General features: G+C 26.9%; 1 protein-coding gene across 9 annotated transcripts in view; it reads right to left on the bottom strand.

The window, feature by feature from the left end:
- Positions 1 to 26,536, bottom strand: part of polybromo (protein) — a 137,016-nt gene that overhangs the window by 43,104 nt on the left and 67,376 nt on the right. For 6 of the 9 annotated variants that reach the window (XM_067267527.1, XM_067267523.1, XM_067267529.1 and 3 more), the window contains 10 exons: positions 26,274 to 26,339; positions 25,593 to 25,757; positions 20,757 to 20,888; positions 16,199 to 16,383; positions 16,050 to 16,091; positions 14,236 to 14,353; positions 7,369 to 7,536; positions 5,349 to 5,486; positions 3,364 to 3,446; positions 303 to 345 (listed from right to left, as the gene is read on the bottom strand). In XM_067267527.1, the coding sequence (XP_067123628.1) occupies positions 303 to 345; positions 3,364 to 3,446; positions 5,349 to 5,486; positions 7,369 to 7,536; positions 14,236 to 14,353; positions 16,050 to 16,091; positions 16,199 to 16,383; positions 20,757 to 20,888; positions 25,593 to 25,757; positions 26,274 to 26,339 (1,140 nt within the window). The remainder of the gene's footprint in view (positions 1 to 302; positions 346 to 3,363; positions 3,447 to 5,348; positions 5,487 to 7,368; positions 7,537 to 14,235; positions 14,354 to 16,049; positions 16,092 to 16,198; positions 16,384 to 20,756; positions 20,889 to 25,592; positions 25,758 to 26,273; positions 26,340 to 26,536) is intronic. The other 3 variants (XM_067267524.1, XM_067267531.1, XM_067267525.1) reach the window with 2 other exon arrangements.

The following is a 26,536-nucleotide window of genomic DNA, read 5'->3' as shown; positions in this document are numbered from 1 at the left end:
CTATATAAATGCACAATAGCAAGGATCAATCTACTGTATATACTTAGTGAAGAAAACAGATTGTTGTCAAATATATGACAAGATCACTATTTTTAATCAAAAAGGGTCTTGAATATTATAAAACTTTCAGAGTCCCAACAGAATACCACATATTGCCCGACCAAGATATGTGAAATGGTCTATACCATTATACATACAGTAAAAGTTATTAGTAAGATACAGTATACGTTTAACTATATCATTTAAATACTGTACTATTTAAATTCCATATTGATATAATTTGATAAAACAATTATACTTACTTTATCAAGTCTCCTTTTTATTATATCAAGACTTAATGGCTTCCTTAAAAAAAAAAATGCATCTGTTAAATTTTAAAATGTCAAGTTGAGAGAAATACATTAGAATCTGCTAACTGTATTCACAGATATTGTTATGTTACAGAATTAAGTCTCAAAACATACGTTAAAATAAACTTACAAAACTGTACTTATTGCAATCAGAATTTTATTATAGTTATCATCATCTTCAAATAGACAAAAAGCAGTCTTTTCATATTTTCAGCTTCAATATAAGACCGCTAATATTCAATCATCATCAGTTATCAGTTTTAACCAGTGCTTTAAATGTTAATCATTTTAATCATTATTAGCTTGCAATGTAATGGTTTAAATTGTTAATATTTCTTACTGTCATTACACAGTAGTAATTGATAAGTTAATATAGCAAAAGGCAGCAAGCATGAAGAATAACAATGTATGAATTGTTATTAATTAATAATAATAAATATAGTAATACATCTTTAAGTTATGCATTTTATTTGTTTTAACATATGTTTTTAATATTAGAGAGAATAAAATCAAAATTTCCACTAATTGAAGTATTTACTAAAAGTATCACTTTATACACAGTTCTATGTATGCATCAGAAAAAGACTTCATTTTGAATTAATGTTTCAGAATCTAAAATCTCATCTTCAGATTAGTTATAATTTGACAAATTGAACAAACTAACATTATAGTATGCCAATTTTCACACTACTCATTACCTGAATAGCAAGTGACAATTGGGTTTTTATTCAAAAAAAACATAAACTTTAGGACATTAATTTATTTAAAAATAAGAAACTATGTACTGTAGCATGTGCTTTACTCTCACATATGGTTGCTGGTGGTGGGTCTGCAGTTGTTTATATCAGAAACACATGCAGAAGACAATATATGTCCCCCTAGAAGTAAACATTGGGGACAGTTACATTCATTTATAGTTATTTATTACATAAGGAAGAGGAGCAGAGTCCACCTTGCTTGGGAATCATCAACATCATAAAGTGCCTTTTCTGTCTTTTTTGAGAGTTGTGATCTGATACTGTTCATGTATTCTTGCTACAGAACAAATATTTACATAACATATTATGACAAACTTAAATAATACATTCTAAGAATAAAACCAAAAGTAAAATTAAACACTTTTCTTTCTTATCAAACTTGTTTTGTGTAAACTTAGTCACCTTAAATTTCATACAGATTAAAACCCAATTGTCACACAATACCAAGTAACAAACAGTTTAAATATTGGTATGTTCTAATATTAGTTTGATTTGTCAGAATATAATGGATGAGAAGATGGAAATGTAGACTCCAAAACCGTTAATCCAAACTAAAGTCATTTTCTGACTCCTATAACAATGTAAAGTGATAATCATAACTAATGGAGTGTACAATTTAATGTTAATTGTAGTATTATTTGCTTATCCTGCTTTAGTGTTGTAATTCAGTTATCATCATCATTATAAGTGAGTCAACAGTGATTACTATAAGTAGATTCTAATGTAATATGAAAGACAGCTTTTAAAAATGTTATTATGAAATACTCTACACATCTTATTACATTGAATTAAATATTTCTTGTTAATTTAATAAAGTTTAGTATTATCTTACAATCAATACAAGTTTAGTATCAATAAAATTTAATACAAATAAGTTTGATAAAATTGGAACTAGAAGTGCTCATACAGAAAATGTGATAAAGTAAAATAATATCACAGGGATGGCTAGCTAAAGATGTTTTAAAAACTATACTACTGGTAATTCAACCATGGAAAAAACTAGATTAGACTAGTAGATATATATATCTATATATATCTACTAGAAAATATATAATAATCTCTATAAATATATATAATCTCTATATACATAATAAACACACAAAAAGATAAAATAAAAAAAAAAACAATGTGATACTACAGTATAATATTGATAGTATTAAGAAGTGTCAATCAATTGTATGAATATCAAGACCAACAACTGCCGAATTATCGGGCTAGCAAATGGCTATAGTAATATTAATAATTTAAGTTAATTTGGTACTAGAGTTAGGCGTTAGGCGCCATCTCTTGCTAAATTTAATAATTAGAATTTTAATTAAATAATTTAAATAAATTTAGGCTTAACTGGAAGAAAAGAATCGGCCCGAAGTGGGATTTGAACCCGCAACTTCTGCTATCCGTGCAGACACGTTACCAGTTACGCTACCCGGACCTTCGGTCCGATCCTCCCCTTCCAGTTGATATAAGATTACCGTACGACCATCGGTTGAGTGCCTTTGGGAGGCCGTTGAGTGCCATTGAGTGCCTTTGGAAGGACGTGGGCAATTAATGTGTCCCCAGCCGGCATTGTAACAGCCGTCGATGGTCGTACGGTAATCTTATATCAACTGGAAGGGGAGGATCGGACCGAAGGTCCGGGTAGCGTAACTGGTAACGTGTCTGCACGGATAGCAGAAGTTGCGGGTTCGAATCCTGCTTCGGGTTGATTCTTTTCTTCCAGTTAAGCCTAAATTTATTTAAATTATTTAATTAAAATTCTAATTATTAAATTTAGCAAGAGATGGCGCCTAACGCCTAACTCTAGTACCAAATTAACTTAAATTATTAATATTACTATAGCCATTTGCTAGCCCGATAATTTGGCAGTTGTTGGTCTTTATATATAACGGGTTAGTTGTTGTTTATTTATATGTATGAATATCAATGTTCAGATCTAATTGTTCTATCCATTTTGTTATATTTCAGCAAGTTTTTAAAGGATATAAATAAAGCTATCTTGGTTTTTTATTTTTTCATCTTGTTCTTAATGTTTACCATAAGTATTTGTATTTATAAATTACATACAGCTCACGAAGCTTGTTTTTATCACTATATCTATTTGAATAGACTACTAATTTCTGTGTATACTGTATATTCATTCTTTATAAGAGGAATAAATATAATATTTAACATATTTAATACAATGTAAAACTCAATTTATAAAAATTTATTTATATTTTAAAATAATAAATATTTATTTAGATTATTAAACTTACTTCATAGGGCATTGAGGATCAGAAGAGGTATCTGTTTCAGATAGTTCTACTAATGAATCACTGTAACAACGTCCTTCTTCATCCTGATTTTATAAAATTGAAATATTGTTTTAGCAAAATTTTAACTAAATTTTATGATTAACCAAAACATCTAAGAAGTAAAATTTAACTAACAAAAAGCAATATTTAATAATTATAAATCAATTAATTAAAATCCATATTGAATAATTATTAATATACAAGATGAGTACAAAATTAACAATAGTTGTGTATGGTTGATAAATTCATCCAATTTCTTTTCTTTCTGTAAGTGGTTAATATCAAAATTTACTATGAAACTAAAGAAATATTTGTTACAATCATTTTATTTTCTACAAATTATATTTGGTTATTTTAGTCTACATTTTATATAAAAATTTTTTTTGTGTTTACTTTTCCCTTTATTTATATTTTTATTTATTTAATTTTGAATGTCTGGCATGCATTTGTATAATTTTCATAAATTTTATTCTATTACTCACAGACACCTTATATACTAGTTTGCCTTATACTAGTTATACCTTATATATTATTAATCAAATAATTTTTTTTAAAAATGTCTTTTAATTTGTTTGACTAATCACATTCAATTTATGAAATCATATAATAGCCTGACAAAGGTCTCTGAAAGTACTCAAAAACATGATTTTTTCCAATAAACATGCCTGCTGAAACCGTATGAATGGTGTCTGTGAATGATTATATTATTTTCTAGTTTTTGTGATATTTTGTTTTATTCTGTTGTAATTGTTTTGAATATATAATTTTAATTTTGTTATATATCATTCTAAATTGTTAAATAAATAGTTCAAAGATGGAAATGTTCAAATACTTGACTGAAAAAAAGATAAGATTACTTGACTGAAAAAAAGATCTAAGTTATATTCTAGATTAAAAACTATAGAAATATCATTAATATCATAAAAATATTTTTACCTGTTTTACACTAAAACATTATTTAAAATTCAACAGTCAAGAAGTTTGTTAGATAGTTATTTTTAGAACGTTAAACAATGTTTTACTTTGTTTCTGGCTTTTATAAACTTTTCAGTATTTTATTTATGGTAAACATGAAATATAGAGCTGATAGGACCCTTGAAAAAGGCCATTACTTAAAGTTTGAATATTCAGTAGTTTAAGAAAAATCATAAATACTGATTTAAATGATATCAAATATTTTTGAGTTAATATTATTTGATAATATATCTTTTCAAGTTATAATAATTTGAAAAATTAATTATTATTTATTACTTTGTTTTCATTTAAAAATAATGATAAATATGATAAAATTATATACAGTCAAACCTGTTTTTATGCGGGGGATAGGGACCGCATTAAAAAAAACGCATAAAAAAAAATCTCACGAAACTTCACGAATGGCTGTAAATAATAGTTTTCGCGACACAATTAAAAAATATTTTTTTTTTATGCGGTCAACAGGGACCGCATAAAAAAAGTCTCACATAGAAAATAACTCAAAACCGTACGAAATAGAATTTATTGACAACAGATGTCAGCACTTGACTGCATCGTCTGGTCTATCGTCTGTTTTACATATTTTTGTCCAGGTGGTGTTTTGTTGACTTAAAAAGTAAATTATTTCATTTTTCGCATATTCATGCAATAATATTACTATAATAAGTGGATGAAATGTAATAATAAAATGCTATAATAAGTTTATGCTATAATAAGTTTATTTAGCTATAATAAGTCAACGTAAGACATGACGAATCGCACGAGACTAGTCGCCAACTATACCGCACAAATTAAAAATTTGCATTAAAAAAATCGCACAAATAAAAATCGCACATAAAAAGAGCGCATAAAAACAGGTTTGACTGTACTGTATATAAAATTTACAAAAGTTAAAATTTTAAATTATAGTTCAATTTGTTTTCAATCAGCTTCACTACTTCATAATATAAATTATTAAAGATAAAAATTACCTGATGATTATATACAGATATAAATAAATTAGTCAATAATTCTTGAACAAGAGCTTTAACATCAGGAACTCCATCTTGATTATCTTCACTGAGCTCTAATTTTGTTTGAAGAGCAATTCTCTGCAAGGTTAGAGCATCCTAAAAAATTATATTGATTAACATTTTACAAAATTATAAATTTTATTATAATATAAATAATTAATTATAAATATTTTTAACTCTGTTCAAAAATTCAAATAAGTCACAAATAACTCATTAAATATTAAGAGAATAATATAGGAAAATAATTCAAAATTACTGTATAACAATAAAATAAAAAGAAATTATTATATTGAAATTGTGTAAACTAGAATTGTATGGTACTGAATATTTTTTCCATTTTGGCATGTTTCTATTTTGAACAGATATTAATATATTTTTTTCTTTTTTTAATCTTTAAAGTATACCAGATAAATGTCACTACAGTATTACAATTGCATTCATTTTTATATTAATATTACTTTTATTATTACATTTCATCCAAATTAATCCAAAAAGATTCCAACTAAAGATAGCAGTATTCAAATACAAAAATCAAGAAATATTCAATTCTACAAGTAAAAAAGTTCTCTGTATTCTTGAGAACTTCTGCTGGATTTTCAAATACTAATAGTACTAACATAATCCTTACGAGTTCATATAACAATGAACAAACTAATTTAAAAATCAAAACTAGTGTCTCATTTGGTACTGCCAGATGACCAAAGTGAAAACATCTTGGCCATACGAGGGCCTTGAAAAAAGATCTTCTTATGGCTATTTCACAATCAAAGATCAAAAGTTAGAGTTAGAAGTTAATCAGTAAATGGTAATTGGTTAACTTCTAACTCTAACTCTTGACTCTCCTGGTTGTGAATATTGTTGTTCACAACCACAGTGCTGTCAATCTGCTTGGTATGAAATAGTTACTAATTATTTTGTGTAAGGTAAATTGGCAGCACTGTACTACCTTAATCTCATTGTTTTCAATAAATTCTCTATTTGTAGACTGGAGTAGGTGTAATCAAAACAAAATACACTAAGGAACCGTAAAATAAATTCTAGTGCATATTATTTTATTGATGGAATATGTAGTAACGTTATCAATTACTGTTCTGGATCTTCTTCAGGGTCCTATATTTTCAAAACAGAACACATAAATAACTTCTTTTTAATGGTCTCAAACACTCAATTTCTTGAATGCAATTTTTGAGACAGTTAAGAATAATATAATTCTATACTTGGTTAATTTCAACAAAGACAAATATTCAAAGACAAATCTTGGGAGTACAAAGTTTCTCAATTTTTGAATCAGAGTCACAACATAAAATGCATCAAAAGATCAAAAGATCATTATGTAACTCATTGATAAGTTGTGACTAGAACTCATGCATACAGTGTTTTATAAATGCAAAAAAATAGCTGTAGAAGAACAGATGTTTTTGTTAGCCTCAAACAAGAGAGACTGTTTAGATGTAAAGTTAAGCTGTGTTCACGCTACATATCAATGAATCATTCCAAATAACAAATAATAATAAAGAAGCAACAATTATCTGAAACATAGATAAATATAATGTGAAAACACTTGAAATATAAGAATATATAAAGTTAAAAAATAAAATTATCATAAGAAATAAAAATATTACTTTATAGAAAGTGAACACATAAGCTAATTAAATATAAATGATGTAAGAAATAATTATAACCTACTTCTCAAATGACACACCCACAACTGCTGTAAATAATTGGGCTATAATTTGGTAATTATAATTTTAAATTACAAATGAATTTTACACTAAAGGGAGGCATTAGGTGCCATCTTGTATTAAATTTAATAATAATTATAATATTAATTACATAATTTTAGACTAAACTGGAAGAAAACAATCAGCCTGGAGTAGGTCTTGAATCCACAAGTCCCACCTACCATGCAGATATATTGCCAGTTACACTACCAGTTCTCAGAATTTATAATTATGAAATGAATTAAATAAAAGCTTACCTTATATATTTGTGAATCTGGCTCATTATATTTACAGGCATTATCAAACATCAGAACAAAATCTGATAGCATATCTTCCAAACTATCATACTGCCCAGTTTTCATTCTATTTCCTATTCTGTCCATATCCAAAGGTCTTTTGATTACTTCATAATAATCAGGATACTCCTAAAAAGATTTTAAAACTAATCAGAATATTTCTTTAAATATTTTCAAATTCAAAACTTTAATGCTTTGAATTTAAAAACATTATTAACTTTTATTAACTCCATTAATGTCAACTTTTAATAATTCCATTATTAATTTTTGTTTCTTATCACTTTTATACATTCTATGATTTTAAATAACACAGTTTTAAAGCTTTTGATTATTTTTAAATTTTGATTTTATTTTGTTTTGTTACATTGTTATTACTACAAAAAGTCAGCACAAAAACAATGTTTAAAGAAAAACTGTGATGACACAAAAGTGTATCTTTTTCACATTTTTCAGTTCATGAAACTTGTGGAACATCTAGCAGAAAATGAAGAGTATATTACAAAACTCATCTGCTTTTCTTGGTATAAAAAAAGGAAGAAGTTACAAATACAAGGGGCTATTTTTTCCAGCCTCCAATGTGACAAGAAAAAAATAAAGAACTATGAAGATCAAAACTGTTCTATTTACAGAAGCTAGATCCACTTTTCAGCTCCTTTTCTATATAATTGCTGTTTAAATTTAGGCATTTATCATACAGTGGCACCAGCTTTCCTATACTCTCATCAAAGAAGGTTGATGCCTGGTGTCTCAATCAATCATTCACCATGGCCTTCAACTCCTTATTAGTTTGGAACTGTTGTCCTCATATCCACCATTTTGTATGAGGGAACAGATGGTAATCATACAGTGTTTACTATGTCTGGGCTGTACAGCAGATGATCAAACACTTCCCATTTGAACTTCTGAAGGAGTTCCTGTGTCTGTACTAGTATGAGGATAAATGTTATCAGGGAGAAGGACAGATCTGATAACATTTCTCTTCTCTTGCTTTGTACTGCCTGTCATAGTTGTCAGACAGCCTCACAGTATATGGTTGCACTGATGATAACACAGTGTGACTGAACTCCTCCAGAAGTTCAAATGGGAAGTGTCTGATCATCCAGCATACAGCCCAGATTTAGCAGCAAGTGATTTCCATCTGTTCACTCACATGAAGCAATAATTAGGAGGGCAGTGGTTCCAAACTAACAAGTAGTTGAAGGCCATGGTAAAGGATTGATCAGGTGGCCCTTCCTTCCTCTTTGATGAAAATATAAAAAAAGCTGGTGTATAGTATGATAAATGCCTAAAACAAAATGGCAATTACATAGAAAAGTAGTTGAAAAGTTATGAGGTACGCTTCTTGTCTAGTCTTGTGTTCAATTATACGAGCGCTAAGGTGGCTTTTCTTTTTCGCTAAACTTATTATACCATCAATAAAAAGGAGGACAAGCTTTAGAAAAACTTTTTATTTCTTTGAGTATGCATTTCGGACAATTTTATGTCCCTTTTCAACTCGTGTTACAACTATATAGAGAAAATTACATACAGGTTAACATAATGTATACAAGTTAGCATAAATTTATTGTAATGTTACAAAATTGTAAAAGATCATTAGGAGACTTACATGAATTATGAGAAATCCAGGAGTTGTGACATTAGATAAACATATGGGTTCCAATTATTGATTAACAGGTATAAGCTAAAATAATGATTAAATTGGAAATGATTTACAAAAGGGAAAAACAAACAACATAGATGTAGCTAACTTTTGTAAATACAGTGGTATCTCGGTATAGGTCTGCTTTAGAATATGTCCAATTTGGAATACGTCCTGTTTGGATGAAACAAATTTTGCTTGGTATATGACTTCTGTTCAGTATACGACTTAACTCAATTATACGCACCATCTATGAACAAGTAGCACTATTGGTGTACTAAACCAGACTAGATGCTTGTGGTGCCATGGTCTATAACTTTGTTAAATTTCTTCTGATTTTAATTTGTAAGTAAATTTTATTACTTTTATTAATCATAAACTGCAAAAGGCAAATGAAAAGCAACAGAAAGCTAAAAAAATGACTAGAATCACAATGGAACTGAAAAAAAAAGATTATTGAGAAATATGAAGGTGGCATGGGTGTTTGAGATTTAACTGCTGCATACTGTATTCCGAGAATGACGATATCGACAATCGTGAAAAATAAAGACCTTATTAAATCTGCTAACGTTGCAAAAGAAGATAAATCAATTTCTAAACAGAGATCGGAGACCTTAGATCATGTTAAGAAATTGCTTTTGCTTTGGATAACTGAAAAACAGTGTGCTTGCGACAGAGTATCAGAAGCAATTATTTACGATTATTACTGTAATAACTTTAAAAATCTATAATAAAATTTATTTTTTTATTAATGTGCTCAGTGTTTCAATTATTTTACAACCTCATTGATATACCATATCAACAGGAGTTTTTTTTTTTTTACATCAGAACGATTAATCATTTTTACATTACTTCTTATGGGAAAGGTTGGTTTGGTATACGTCCTATTCGGTATAAGTCCAAACATCAGGAACTGATTAAGGTCATATACCGAGGTTCCACTGTATAACAGTTTTGATCTTTACAGTTTGTTTTTATCCTGACATATCAGAAGTTAAAAAAAATACCACTCATACATTGTAGTTTATATATACGAATTGCAAAAATGCTTAAACTTTCTGAAAGGAAATTTGAGAACAGAAAATCAAAAGTCAATATTTGCATACAAGTTTCAGACAGGCAGAGACGTAATGATCAATGAAGTATCCTGGTTATAATTATGGTATGAAAAATAATTTTCGCAAAATAAGAACTGAATATGATGTGTTGAAATCACTGTACAACACAAGTTTACCATTATTAAAGAAAAGTTAACCAGCTATAAATCAATATCATAAGAAGAAAAGGAGCTGTATTGTCAAGCACAAAACAGTCATGGGAAAATAAGAATTCATTTGATACTCATATACAAAGAAATACTTTATTGATTATTACAAGTGCAAGGTGACTTGTACCAAATTAAGAATGTACAAATGAAGATAATTTAAACCTATCTCTTCTACTAGTACTTTATCAATTAACAGGACTTATTATACTGGATTTATGGATGCAGTAATTAAATCCAGTATAATAAGTCCTGTTAATTGATAAAGTTCTAGTAGACGAGATAAGTTAAAAATTAAGTTGAGGACACAAAGACATATTAAAGAAGACAATTGTTTCTAAGAATTGTCTTCTTTATTTGTACATTTTATACTTATAATTCCCTTTGCTTTAAATTTAATAAAACATGTTTTGAAACATTGTTTTTTCACCAAATAATTTCATCTTATTCCTTACTAAATTTGTCTGAAGTTGAACTGAAAATATAAATTTACTATAAAATATTCAAAATAATACTTGATATTTTCTCAAATGTATGTATGCATGTATAGAACTGATGTTAAAAAACCAGTTTATTACAAGCTAAAATTAGTGTTTTTAAATGTAAAAAAAAATAAATTTGACCAATTGGAGTCAAAATTTTAGATATGGCCGGCCAAATCCTGAAGTTAAATGGCCAATGCCACATTTATTGGCATTGGCCATTTAATTTACATATACATATCATATAATGGAGATTTCATTAACAGACATTTTCACAATCCCCAGACCCTTCAAATAGGACAGGGATGGCAAACCTTTTTGAGTCCGCATGCCATATTGTAAGCATACTTAGCTTTAAAGATGTTAATGCGTGCCAATGTATTAGACTTCAAATAATGATATTTAAAGAAATTAAACGAATACGCTTTAATTTCGAATAAATGTAAAAAATCTGATTGAAAAAAGATGATCAGGTGATAAACAGAAAGGATGATAGAAAAAGACAGAAATCATATGATACATTACGTGCCAGATGATTTCTCTTACATGCCACTTTGGGCACGCGTGCCATAGGTTTGCTACCCCTGAAATAGGACATCCTTTATATTCACCTCTAAACAGTGGACATTAAATAACAGATGCCATCATCCATAACCTATCTTAGTCCTCCCGCCTTCAATATTCTGAAAGAATTAATCACGTATGAAATATTTTAAAACTAAAACAAAGAATCAGTTCAAATACTCTTTCAGAGGAAGAATTTTGACCGTAGGCATTGAATAAGGATTGACTTAAAATAGGAAAAGGGGAAGAGGAAAAATTGTAAAAAGCCAAACAATATTCATTATCTGTTAGAGAAGACTAATCTGGTTAAATTGTCAATCACCATTTATCATCATACATATTAATGTTATTAAACTTCTGTCTTATTGTTGGAATTAAGCTTATGGTACCAAGAAACCATAAACTTTTCCAAAGTTATTCATTCATTCAACAAGAACCATAGTACAATAGTAATGAAAATGGAAGTTTTAAATTTATGACAATAGTGTTTATTGTGGTGAAAGTTCAAAGGAAGATTTGCCAGCCAATTTAAAGTGTGAGAAGATATTCGGTATTCTGGCATTTATGACCTCATTTATTATCTTAACAGCTTTGTGATGGCTAAAGTAACTTTTAATAGATCATTTATTGAAAAAAGCAAAAATGTTTGAAAAATTACACCTACTCGATAACTATAAAGCAGACAAACCCCTATATCAATTTTTATTAGTCACTTAGATCATAAATAATGTTATAAATACAAGAATACTGAATACATTTCTTAACCCTTGAAGTGGCTAGCAAATTGTCAACTGTTCAAGAAGTTTAAATGTCGGGTTACAAAACTCAACATTTGAACTCCTATTACCTATATCCATAACAGTTTCATTTTTCATTTTCATAGCTTCCGCTCAGGTAGTTTTCAATGACATTAACCACTCAGCAGTGAGAGACATATATATACATTGAGGGCGATTGCGTGGCATTGGTGAGAAACGTATATATACATTAAATTTGATCTAGTAATAGTCTCTTTGATCCGAAAAACTGACGATAGACTGCCTCACAGCTTAACAGGTTCAAACTCTTTTATTGCCTCTTTACAAATGCATTTCAGGTCAGTATTATTTTCTCTGACCCCTGTTCAGTGCTTAAGTTCTTCATACACTCCTTTTACACCTATACAGTACTTTCGGGTGTTGTTCACCTGTTAAGCTGTGAGGAAGTCTACCATCAATTTTTCGGATTAAAGAGACTATTACTAGATCAACATAGAATACAGCTACCATAGAAAATTTAATAAGAGTGTTAAATTTTTGGGGTAATCTTTTGGGGGTATCGCCAAAAACTACTGAAAAAAAAATTCACATAAAAAATGAATTATGTAACAATAAAAAAAGACTTTTCTTTACTAGACATAACTGTTTACAAAATCTTTTTCTGAAACAGTATTGAGAAAAAAAAACATGTCAAAAAATACTTTAAAAATTTCCCACGTTTATTCTCCACTACCTTGGGGTAGCACCATACCTGACTATCCCATGGTTGAAAGGTTATGTTTTCTTGTAATTATTATGTTCCTTTTAATTAAAATATCCTATACAATCTGTTTGCTATTTAGAATTCAATTAAATTGTGATTTTTACAGCTGAAAAGATAAATAATATACTGTATATATATTTTAATTATATATGCTATGCTTTATACACTTTTTGGTTTTCACATTCCTAATGCAAATTTAATGACCAGGTTAAAATACAATATGGCGTCTGGCATGTACCTCTGAATAGCAGATAAACTTATCAGTCCCAATGGTGTCTACCATTCAAAGGTTATACTGTATATATAACTAGTCATTTTGTAGGCTGGCACAGGTTCATACTTTGGTCATTAAACATATATCGTGTATGGGGACTGAAGTATGAATTTGGAACAATATCATTTCCAAAAATACATTAAATCCAAGTTTTGTAAATAATTTATCACAGACTAAGATTATTCATGATTACTTTTTTAACTGACAGAAATTATATTTGTATATATATATATTTTTATAGCATACACATTAAAGATATTTAATATAATTTAACGATTATTTTCAAAACAGCAAGACCATTTATTATTTATACACTTAAAATATCAAACAAAAATGAAGTTTTTTTATATCATCTTCATGTGTGAAAACATAAGTATTAAAAGTAAGTATTCTTATTATTCAAAACTGATTAAAAATAAAGATTGGCAACTACTTAAAGAAATTAGCATCTTAATGATTACACTCAAACCTGTTTTTGTGCGGTCTTTTTTGTGCGTTTTTTTTATATGTGCAATGTGTTTTGTGCAATTATTTTTGTGCACTATACCAATTTGATTGAAATTCATATACCTCACACAAAAAATCACACAAAACAAACCGCCCAGATAAAAAATCGCACAAAAAAAGACCGCACAAAAACAGGTTTGAGTGTATTAGTAACAATCTTAATATCTTAATAATTTTAATCATAAAAAATTCTACAAAACTTAATGAATATAAAGACCAACAACTGCCGAATTATCGGGCTAGCAAACTGGCTATAGTAATATTAATAATTTAAGTTAATTTGGTACTAGAGTTAGGCGTTAGGCGCCATCTCTTGCTAAATTTAATAATTAGAATTTTAATTAAATAATTTAAATAAATTTAGGCTTAACTAAAATTAATTAAAATTCTAATTATTAAATTTAGCAAGAGAGGGCGCCTAACGCCTAACTCTAGTACCAAATTAACTTAAATTATTAATATTACTATAGCCATTTTGCTAGCCCGATAATTCGGCAGTTGTTGGTCTTTATATATAACGGGTTAGTTGTTGTTTATTTATACTTAATGAATATTGAATAATTTATAATGTACTCACAGTTTTAGATGGTAGTTTCATAAAGATTGTTGACAGTTTACGATTTTTGTTATCAGTATATTCTCTAATGGTGTCATAAAGAGTTTTCAATTTTTGTTTCAAATACGTATTTCTGCTCCTAGAATAAAATAAAAGTTTAAATTTTATGCAATAGACATTGAATTTTCTTAAACTTAGTATTATATAATATTTAAATAATTTTAAAAATATATCAACATTTCATAAATGATTGTAAATTTTTTCTAGCTAAATATATTTATAATCTATATTATTTATTCCTAGTGGCTGTTAAAAAGAAGAAGAAACTTAATATATTAAACTACATTAAAATTTTTCAACTAAATTAACACTTTCTTTCTCTGTCTCTGTCTCTTTATATTTTTTGAATGTATTATTCTGCATATTGACAATACAGATAATGAATTATATACTTTATCAATTACAGAGAAGTACAATATTCATAAATTATTAATTAACAAGCTTTACATTTTATTATATATACATTTTAAAATGTTTGAAACTTCTAAATAATAATTATATACAAAGTTTCTCAATCTTAATTACAATATTTTACATTTAAACTTTTAACATTTCAATTACTATTATTTTTATTTTGCATTTATAAAAATGTTTATTTAAAAATATTTAAATAAACTTGACAATATCAATAAATAAATTTGATAAATTTAAATAGATATATATCTGGTATTTAAATAAATTTATTTCTAAATCATTGTTTCAATATAAGTGATCTTTAATGAAAGTATCAACTGAAAAGAAAAAAAATCTATTATTAATGGGAAGATAACAGGATGTTTTGAAAATAAATGTGAGAAATCATAAGTAAATAAAAATAAATAATACAACAGGTTGCATGCCTGCCTGAAATCTGAAGCTCCCTTTCAGACTGAAAATTTTTAAATGATTTTCCTCAATTTCAAAAATGCAGGAAAATCACAATAGGTCTATTTGACTTTAAAATGTTTTTTAATGTCTACAAGAACAATTATTTCATGTGAAGGATTAATTATTTTAACCTGATATACATCAAGGAATACAGAATTAAAATTTCAAAAAGGACACTTCTCATAGATTTTATAAAATCAAACTTTTTCAATCATCATCAAACTACATTGGCTTCAATCACAAGTAATAGTGTAGCCAGCATAGATACAAATATTAAGAAAAATAATCAAATCAAATTCAGTTGAGTATGATGACAAATGTTCAGTTCATAGTCATTAAATAATATAGTAGATGATAGATTATTTTTTATTGCAATGCATTTCTTCAAATATTTTCAATGTACTGCCACACTATTAGTGTAAAATGTAATTAATGGGACTTTGCAAACAGCTCTCTCTCTATAAGATGCAAACAAGGCATCTAAGTGGACAGCAGCAAATTTAAAAACAGCATAAAAATTAAGTCACTGAAAAATGCAGAATAATACAATACATTATTTTTGGCATTTCATCTTCTTACCAACAGCCATAATTAGTAGATTAGCCATTATTTTTGGAGTTAATATTTTTATATATTTATATATCATAAAGATTGCTTTCCACTTCTTAATAGCTTGTTATATCCCATTTATCAAATATTAATTGAAAAATAAATGAATCGGAAGATGGTTAGATTAAGCACACCATTTCCAGAAATGTATTAGGTCAGTAAGGCAGTGCAGCTGAATAGCGTCCAAATAAAAGGACAAGAGCAGCAATAGAACAATACAGTGCATGGGAATAAATAATAATGTAAGAAATGGTGGTGCAGAGATAGAAAGAAGAATGACATCAAAGAAAAAAGGTTACTTTTTTACATACAAATCTTCTCTTGCTAGCTCCGTTATTGTTCTGAAAAGAAGACAACAGAAACTTCAGATATCACAGGGAGAAGGATAATAACTAAAACTTTTATGAAAGGGGAGTAGTTGTGCCACCATTACTCCCATCTTGTTTACCTCTTTCCTGAGATTCTAGCTGATTTATGAATTTCACTTAAAGGGCCCAAATCTCTTATTCTTTCCAGTAATATTCTTTCTAATGTTTCAGCATCACGATAAATTTGAGAACCCTCTTCATTATACTGGCGACAGTTATTGAACATTAATTTAAAATCCAATATAAGTGATTCTTCTGAAAGATACTGAAATTTAAAACAAATATTTAAATATTATGTAAAAGCAAAAATGAATATAAATATTCAATAATTTTTACTACTAATAACTTTATTTAACATGATTTATTATTATATTTTCTTGTAACGTATATTATTTCTCAATCTTATTAATTTTATTTTATTAAATATTTCTGCTGAATATATCATTTTACCTTTTGAGTAATGTTTAAGATGATATATTATTTAATTAATTACCTAAAACTATGTACAAAAATGTGAACTAATTAACTACTAATAAGTTTTAAATTTTTAAAAATCTTAAAAATCATAAAATGTTACATTAATCTAAAATTTTAATTGAATTACATTTCTATTTCATTTATTTAGTATTTACAGAATATAAACTATTGAGAGAATTTTCAATGTTATAAAGAGAAGTTATCAGTATATTACATATTTCAAAACTCAAGTGTTTATATGAAAGAAAGAATATTAAACTTAAATACAATGGTTTATCGGTTAACGAACAAATCAGATAATGAACACTTTCACGAAAGATTTTTATGTTCAGAAAACGAACACCTCACAGAAGAAACACAAAAAGAAGCGACATAAAATAATGAATACCAATCGGTCTTTCCTTGTCTTCAGACAACAATTCGAAACTTTTTGGAGTGCAGGAGACATGGACATCGACACTCAACCCAGTATATACTGATCGGACAGTTTTCCTCTGAACTTCAAAACTCTCCCTTGTAATTCCAGACTTTTATTTTTCTGATAGAAATAACTTTTTTATAGTATCTGTGAGACTGTCGGGCAGGCACTTGTTAAGTTTTGCATTGGTTTCTATTTTTGAAAGATGAGAATATAATAGCAAAGGTAGAGTGGGCAGTATGGCTTGAACAGATCTACAGTAGGCAGCAGTTCAATCTTATCTAAGAAATATACAGTATAATCAAGAAGACTCAAGCAGATTAAGGAGTAACAAAAATCACATCTGAAAAATAAAGAACATTGAAAAGCTCATAATGGAACCTGAAACTGATCTGACAACAGAAGAACGCCAAGAAACTCAGCAAGATATGTTTTCTTCTGAAAAAGAGAATTAATGTCGATATCTGCTATTAAAGATCTTTTGAAGAAGTGGGAGGATGTCAGAACACCGATCTTAGAATGGCATCCAAACCAGGTTGAGGTTAATAGGTTTAGGAATCTCTACAATTATAATGCTATTAATTACTTCTGAAAAATCCTGAAGAAGAGAGAAAAGCAATCGACATTAGACAGATTCTTTAACCCCCACAAATGGAAAAAACATGACTAATAAAAATGCAAGACTGTGAATATATGTATTATTATAATTACATATAATACATTTTTTATGTATTACATACAAATTACATTTTTTATTTTTTGGGGTCTCCAGAACAAATTACTCAAATTTCCATAAAAACCTACGGTAATTCAATAATCAGCTAACGTTTGTTTGTTAAGTTATGGCAACGCAACACTTGAGCAATCTGAATAGGGGAATGTCTTCCGGGAGGTCTTTTAAGGGAAACTGGCCCCTATTTAGGCATTACAGACATGGAGAAAACCCGGAAATCTCCATTTGGCCAGCCCGTCTGAGCAAGGCACGAACCCACAACTGAATTACCAGTGTTCAGGGTACAAAGACCACTTGGCCACTGGTGGGCCTATTGGTTAACGAACAATTTGGATAGTGAACAAAGTCTTGGAACGAATTATGTTCGTTAACTGATCACCCACTGTATATAACAAAATGTAATTTATATTTTAATACTATAGTTAACAAATATGGTTTGAAAGATGATACTGTTTATTAAATTCTTTTAGGTTAAAAAAAAAAGCTATATTTCTGTTGAATTTTTAAGTTATTAAATTAATCCAATAAAATGTTATAATATTCAATAATTTCTTGAAATGCAGAAAAAGTCTTTTGAATTTAAATACAACTAAAAGCACCAGATCACTATTACAGACTGGGATAAATTATTTTTTATAATTTATACTGGAAAATCAACTTGTGAGTAAAACTACCAAAATACTCCCATATAATTTGATTAGTGTGTTCTAGAAAATTGCTGCACTAGTTGAATCTGCATTTATTGGGAAACATATTTAATAAGACAAATGATAATTCATTTGAAAAGAAATTTTTGTACTTAAAAATAATATTAAGTTACAAAATCTATTTTAAAAAAAAACTACAAGAAAATGAAATGAATAATGCTATTAAACCTTTTTATTGCTTTATTCTGCAAATGAATTTTTAAATGTTTCTATTATAAGGAAAAAAATTATCCAATGTTACTTGGAGATGTGTTCTATTCCTTCCTGCATCAAGCTCTTGATTTCAACAAACTGCATTTTCTAATGCTCTGCATAAATTAATGGCACATTTTCTATTTGAATTGTTATGCAAAATTATGTCAGAACCACTCTACCAAATACATTAATGGCAATGTTAGCATTACTTGATTCCTCTGATATATATTCAAGTTATAAATTACAGTATACTAAATTCCACACTAAATAAAATTGCATTAAGCAAATTATATTTATATATGAATTTCAAGTATTCCAAATGCTAGAAAATTCACAGTTGTTTAATTTAATGCTTGTCTTTTTATTAATAATTACTCATTATAACTTTAATAAGTAAAATGAGTTCAAATAGGCATAACTTTGAAAAATTTGTCAAAATGATATATTGGATTTTATTTATTCTGATTACAGACTAAAAACTTATAGACAATTAAAAATTAATGTGAATTAAAATCAAATCAAAATTAATATGATTAACAACATATATCTAATTTATTAATTAACAATATTAGTAATTGTTAATTAATAAATTAGAAATATTATAGTATTTCCTTGATTATTACAAAGATTTATTGATTTTTTTATGCAAAAACTTTTTCATTAAAAATAAACGAATGTTAATATTAGATTATTTTCAAATTCTATCAAAGTACTAAAATATTATATGTATAATGTTTATGTTCATATCAGTATTGATAACTAATATAATTGTGTTAAAATATCTTTAGTACAGCTTTAAGAGCATACACTAATGTTTTTGATCATTTTATATAAATATCATCAGGCAAATCAAAACTAGAAAATTGAATATCTTATGAGAAATGTATAAATGTATAAGAAAGAACACATATTTTACAAATTTAAAAGTAAGAAAAAAACTAAGTTCAAACAGAATATTACTAAATGATAGCCATTTAAAATAACAAAAAAACAATAGTGTGTGTTATTAAAACTGTTTGTTAATGAAAAATTTGTAGATATATTTTGTAACTTAACAAAATATTTCTAAATGCAATAATATAAATTTTTAGGAAACATTGAGATTTAAATTGTTACTTATTTTCAAAATAATGATCGAAACATTTAGAAATATGTCAAGTAAATGAGTGATATAAAACATTGTGTGGAAAAAGTCTCAATGTACCGTTTACCACAAAATTATACATATTATATAAGTCAATCTATTTAATCTATCTAATAATAATAGAAATATTAAGACACTTTTTGTATTAATTTTATACTTATGATCTACTTACAGTTTTTCAGTATAACTTAACCCTTTCCCTGCAATTTGTTTTCATTCTAAATAACAGCTTAAAAATTCAGAAGGAAAAGTTAAAGAAAAAAGATTATTGAAATGAAATGAAACATTAGTTAATAAACTAATACCAATAATAATAACATAAATAAGCATAAACTCAAACAACTGCAATTATTGTTACTTTTAAAATACACTAGTAATCTTTTATTAATTCCCAATTTTCTGAAGTCAAAGTTAGCATTCTGACAACTGAATATTGTAGAAGTAAATCACAGTAAATATTTGAAACATTAACAGTTTGTCTTTTTATATCATACATGTATATGAATACCATATTTATGATCTGGTAATAATATAATTTTAAAATAAAAGAATTAAATTATATAAACTTTTGTAATAAAATAAAAATATTGTATATAAATTAGTAACACACTTCAAAATAATAATCATTTTATTGATTTTTTTAATGCTAAAATGCATAATGCAATAAATGGATATAGTAATATAGAAATAACCAATAATATTTTAATGCCTTTCTAAAAAAATACAAAAATTAACAGTAACATTAAAAACTATTTACATTTTCATACAAAATGAATTAAAATAATAAAGTATTTTATATCAAATCAATTGATGATTTATCAATTTTTAAAAGAAGTTTTCAATAATTATTTTCTACAGAAAATAATCCAATTTATAAAACTAAACAAATCATAATGGGATGTAAAATTTAATTGTCAAAAGATATTTTTCATAAATAAATATAAATGAAATTTAAATTACTTACTTTGTCTAATTTAATATTAGTTTCAATTGTTTTCATGTCAATAGGATTAGTTATAATTTCATAATAATCAGGATAATCTTTTTTAGATGGCTTCTCCATAAACATTGTAATTAATGGCCTTCCTGATTCATCCTTTTCACAAATAAATAAATTAGATGTAAAAATCATCATTTCATACTTCAAAAATAAAGTAATAGGAACAGTTATTAACAAAAATGTAAATTTAATAAAAAAAAAAATATTTTTCTATTCATTACATTCATAAAATTCATATAGCTTATAGTTACACTAAATAATTAAAACTAATCTTTTCATGAATTTTTTCTTATAATTAACAAAAAAAATTGACAATTAAATTATAGAAATATTACTTTAAATATGTAATTTTTATATAATTCACATTTGCAGTCTTCTCTATTTTATAATCAGTTTAATATGTATGCAAGTGTATGAATTGACCTCAAGATTTTCAGCTCAAAATTCTGATTTAAATCTATAAATTAAATTCATAACATATTGTAGACTACCAGTAAGTTAGAAGTGAAATGTAGTGTGGAATTTGGTCACCTATGATAAAAGCATACAATAAAGTAACACCACTTTCATAAAAATTCTAATTGAATACCTTTCAATAATAACATATTGCTCTTACAAAAAATAATATGGAATATAAGCTGCATGTATGATACCAAGCTACCATTAAAAATTTTACATAAATTATCTTGGTAAGAAATCTATTGTATATACTGGTAAATACATCTGAGCCAAAATCAAGACTCCCAATAAAATATTAATAGTATACTCAATATTAGTACAATGGTAATACTATATCATATGGTATTTGATAATAAAACACTGTAGTAGGCTATGTCTTTCTCATGTTATACCCATCAGTGATATACAGTTGGTATCAGCTATTGGAAGCAGTACATGATACAGGTATATTTGCTCATTTTTACTGAATGTTTATTTTTATATTATACTCTATATCAAATAAGTTCATTAATCACAACCTAGAGATATTTTCAACAACTTACAGGAGTTACATTAAGTGATGCATAGAACTTTTTTCGAACACTGTTCTGCTTGTTTACCATTTCTTAGCAAAGGTTCATCTTTTATAATCATCACATAACTCAACTCATATATTTTTGGAAAGATTTTTTTCAGGCTTAGAAGTCAATTTATACACAACATAATTTACACAGTAATTCAAAGTATTAATGATATATCACTTCATATTTATATGTCTTAAAAAGGGCAAATATTAATTAGGTTCATATATTTTTACTTAAAAAGTTTGAAATAAATGATGCCAAGTAGAAATTTTATACAGTAGAATTTCATTTTAACAGATTACTTAGGGTGCCAAAAATCATCTGTTGTTCTGAAAATCTGTTATATTGCAAACAACAGATTTCTCACACTCCCAGGAAAATATCTATTGTTTGGAAAAAAATTTTGATTTTTAAACTCTTACATAAAAAAAACCCCTGTACTGAAAATTATTTAGCCTCCTGAGATTCTATCCTTTATTTTATATAAACACATAAATTACAAGATCATACATTATAACATAACAAAGCTGACAGAAACTGTATCTATTATAAAGCAACAAAGTATGTATGACCATTAACACTTCACGATATGTTAAAAAAACTTGCCCATCTTGGTTTGTTCTGATAGCACATTTCTGGACTTATTTTGGTGACATTGTCAGTACAAAATGTTACTGTTACACAAACATTATTTCAAGGTGTGATATTCCCAAACACTTGTCTGCAACAAAGGGACTGTCCATAAATTATGTCTGCATTTTTCTTAAAATTTTTACTTTCCTCACTGTCCCAGTTTCTGTAACCTCTCCTCTCTTTGGACACCCAACAAAACTCAGTCCCTCTGAAAACCTTTATCATTTTATGAATAATAAAATGCATAAACTGTATAAAATTTAATGAAATAAAACAGACGTCCATTGAATTTCAACCTCCTCCCTCCATTCCAGTGTGGACATCATTTACGACAGCCCCAAAGGTGCGGCACACATTTGTTGCACACACATGCACACCTGAAAGAGTTAAGCAAGAAGTAGTTTCCCTCCACTAATCAACATGTTACAGGAAAGCACTAAAGTGCAGTTACAATATAACCAGTAGAAATGTGATGATTGTATGCTTAGTTTACATAGCATGCAACGTACTTTTTTGAATTCAGTATCCAGAAACATTCAATTATTAATTAAATGTTGAAAAAAATATGATGTTTACCGAAGAGGGAACTAGAAAAAAAATCCATTATTCCAAGTTATGGTTCCACTAAAAAGAAGTAAAATTAATTTATTTGACAGGACCTGGAGAAAAAAATCTGTTATTCTGAAAAATCCGTTGTTCCTCAATTTGTTAAAATGAGATTCTACTAAATAGTGAAATTCAAGACAGAATCAATATTGATTTTTGACATTTATAACTACTGAACAGATGGTTTACAAATTGTGATACAGTTGATTATACAACAGAATACTGTTCATTAACTAATCATGTTGTCATAATCAAATATCATTTTCATAAATTACTTCATTATTTCAGTACATGTATAAGTATCAATCACTTTAAGTACAAGTACTCTGTTATTTTTTATTTTCAAACTTTTTTCAGTATTGCTAATTATTTTTTTAAATAAAAATATATTATTAAATACTCCTTATTTCATAGTGATTTTAGGAGTATGGAGAATGGCATATTTATAATAATGACCTTTTTTTGGTGATAAATTTTGTTATTATTGATAAAATTTATATAAATTAATCTTCTAATAACAAGACGTTAATCAATATAAATTTCACCAACCTAACAATCTTATCTCTTACATAGGCCTTGCATATAAGTGATAAGACAGTTACTAACATTTTCAGTCTACAACTAAGATCTCCTTCAGGTAGATTTTTTTCAAAATTGAATCTTTCTGGCATCGTGAAATGAAGAAAGATTCAATTTTGAACTTTAAATAAAGAAGAAAATGTTGTATATAATGAAATCAGAATGATAAAAGCATTTTTAACTCTAAATAATTTGAAATGCCTAGTCTTAAATAAAATAAAACAATTTGGTTTATTAATTTTTCAAAATTTTATTACTAAAACAAGAATTTATATCTCTTACTAAACCATCTACTCTAAGCTCAAAATTTTATAATACACTGTAAATTTTCACTTGAAGCCTAACAAATCAGATTGCATAATTCAAACAAATTTTTAAAAAAGTTTCAATTTAAAATTTCTTGATAACAGCAAAAATTATAATTAATGAGTGTTTTTAATATCCAAAAGTCTTTGCAATACCATGCTTTATATTACTGTATTCAATAAGTTACGAAAGACAATACAGTGAAACCTCACTTAACGAGCATAATTCATTTCAGAATCGTACTCGTAATGTGAAACACTCATTAAGTGAAACATTTTTCCTCATATAAATTAATGTAAAATACAAAAATACATTCCATGCCAAAAAAATACTCAAATATTTTATGTATAATGTTTATTCAAAGAAACTTATACAATATACATTGTTAAGGAGACTGAATCATCATCATTTCTTCTAGCATGGAATAAACCACACAAAATGCAAATTCTATTTGCAGGAAAAAAAAAATTACAGATAATATATGTCTGATAAACACGTCAAACGATAAGCCAAATTCTTGGTTATGTAAAGGCTATAATTAAATATTAGAAATTATTTAAAATTTAAAATAAAGACTAAGTCTGCCCAAAATGGGATCACCTTTTATTTTGTGTTCCAAGACAAACACTTTATATTTTAAATTTTAAAAAATTTTTCTCCATCAGACGAAAACTCAATGATATTAGAAATTAATTAATTTGACTAGAGGTAGGCAATTATGCTTTCATCTCATATTAAATTTAATACTTATAAATAATTAACTTTTAATTTAGACATTTCTAAAATTTAATTTGGAACTGGTCATTAAATTTATTACGAGATGGCAGCATAACTGCCTACCTCTAGTCAAATTAATTAATTTCTAATATTTAATTGTAGCCTTAACCAAGAATTTGGCATATCGTTTGTCATGTTTATTATATAACAGACTATGGCCGTTGATGTTTATATGTAATATATATGAACACAAGTTTGGAAAAATATCTGATCACAAGCGACAGTAAGATGCTAGTGGAACAAGTGCTATACACAGACTGATGGACCATGTGCACAATCTGGAACTTTCTCTCTCCTTGTCACTCATTATGTGAAACATCACTTTTAAGAGAGTCATTATTTTACAATTTGTTTCACTCATTATGAGAAGTTCCACTGTACATTGATGTATAATATACTGTCACAAAATACACTGAGTTCATTTACTGCAATAATAAATTTAGCAGTATAACTCAGCTCAGTAAAACTTCTGTTTAGAGACAAATATAATAAATTACAATACTATATATCCACCTTCTCATTTCCCATGTCATTGAAGAAAACACACCTCTAACTCAAACAATATTCATTATTTAGTCTCTATTAGTCCAAATTAGCAAGAGTTTATTGTAATTCCAAATTTAAATTGTTATAATTGTAGAATTGAAGAAAAATATCACTATTTCAAAGTCAATGTTACAATTACAACTTACATAAATTTTTAAAATATTAAGAAAAAAGAGTAAAATATTTTCATAATTTAAATTTGTGCACTTTATATTATAGTATATAAAAATAATTAATTAACTTACAAGTATATAACTTAATATAACTTATAAAAAATAATTAACTTACAAATAATTAATAAAATATAACTTACAAAAAATAATTAACTTACAGTATAATCAATAAGACTCTTATATAAATATTTCATTCGTTTCTTCATTGAAAATTCAAAGTCAAAAGTTCTTCTTCTTTTTGTATCACCCCAGAGACTACCAAATAGACCTTTTTTTCCTTTACGTTTTGGTGTACGTTCATCATCATCATCACTATCTGAATCCTACATTCATTAACAGAAACATTATATATATTAAGATTTATTACACACTATGTAGAATTTAAAATAATTTTATTTATTTAATATATATATATATATATAATATAATTTATTCTGGCATAAATTAATAAAAAAAAAAAATATATATATATATATAAAGACAGATGATTATAAAAAACTAAACATTAAAAATAAAAATAATTTTAAATCACACAAAGAAAATAAAAGCAGCAGGGAATGTGAAATGCTAAATAAAACATAATAAATTATTAAATATTAAACTCAGATTTAAAAAATATATAATATATAATATATATATAAATACATTTTTAAAAAAAGAAAAATTTGCTGTAAATATATAGTCTATTGATATTATAAATATCTTTGATAAGAGACTATACAGCAATCAAAATGTTAGAGAAATTTGTGATTTTCATTCCTACAAGATTAAGTTTATAACTCAGGCAATAGCAGCTTTTACAGAAGAAGCAAGATAGAGCAAGCAGAGGAGAAAAATACCTTCATGTGCAAGTTAATCAGCTCCCTGGCTTTGGACTGCATAATTTTTTGGAGCTTCACAGCATCCTGGAGGACAAAAGAAAAGGTCAAACTGTTTACTTGTGCATGCAAGGAAACCAGAACACACATTACTCATGCAAGCAAACAAATACTCATCACAAAAAAACGAAAGAAAAATGCCATTTATCATAGAAGCGAATTATATCGCTACTAACAATAATATATATTCAATTTTATATTTAAATAATTTACTTTTATAAATA

Source organism: Centruroides vittatus, unplaced genomic scaffold (assembly GCF_030686945.1).
Source record: "Centruroides vittatus isolate TY-2023 unplaced genomic scaffold, ASM3068694v2 contig_3051, whole genome shotgun sequence".
In the NCBI taxonomy this organism is placed as follows: Eukaryota; Metazoa; Arthropoda; class Arachnida; order Scorpiones; family Buthidae; genus Centruroides; species Centruroides vittatus.
The sequence above is the reverse complement of the archived record's forward strand: the minus strand, read 5'-3'. Positions and strand labels throughout refer to the sequence as shown.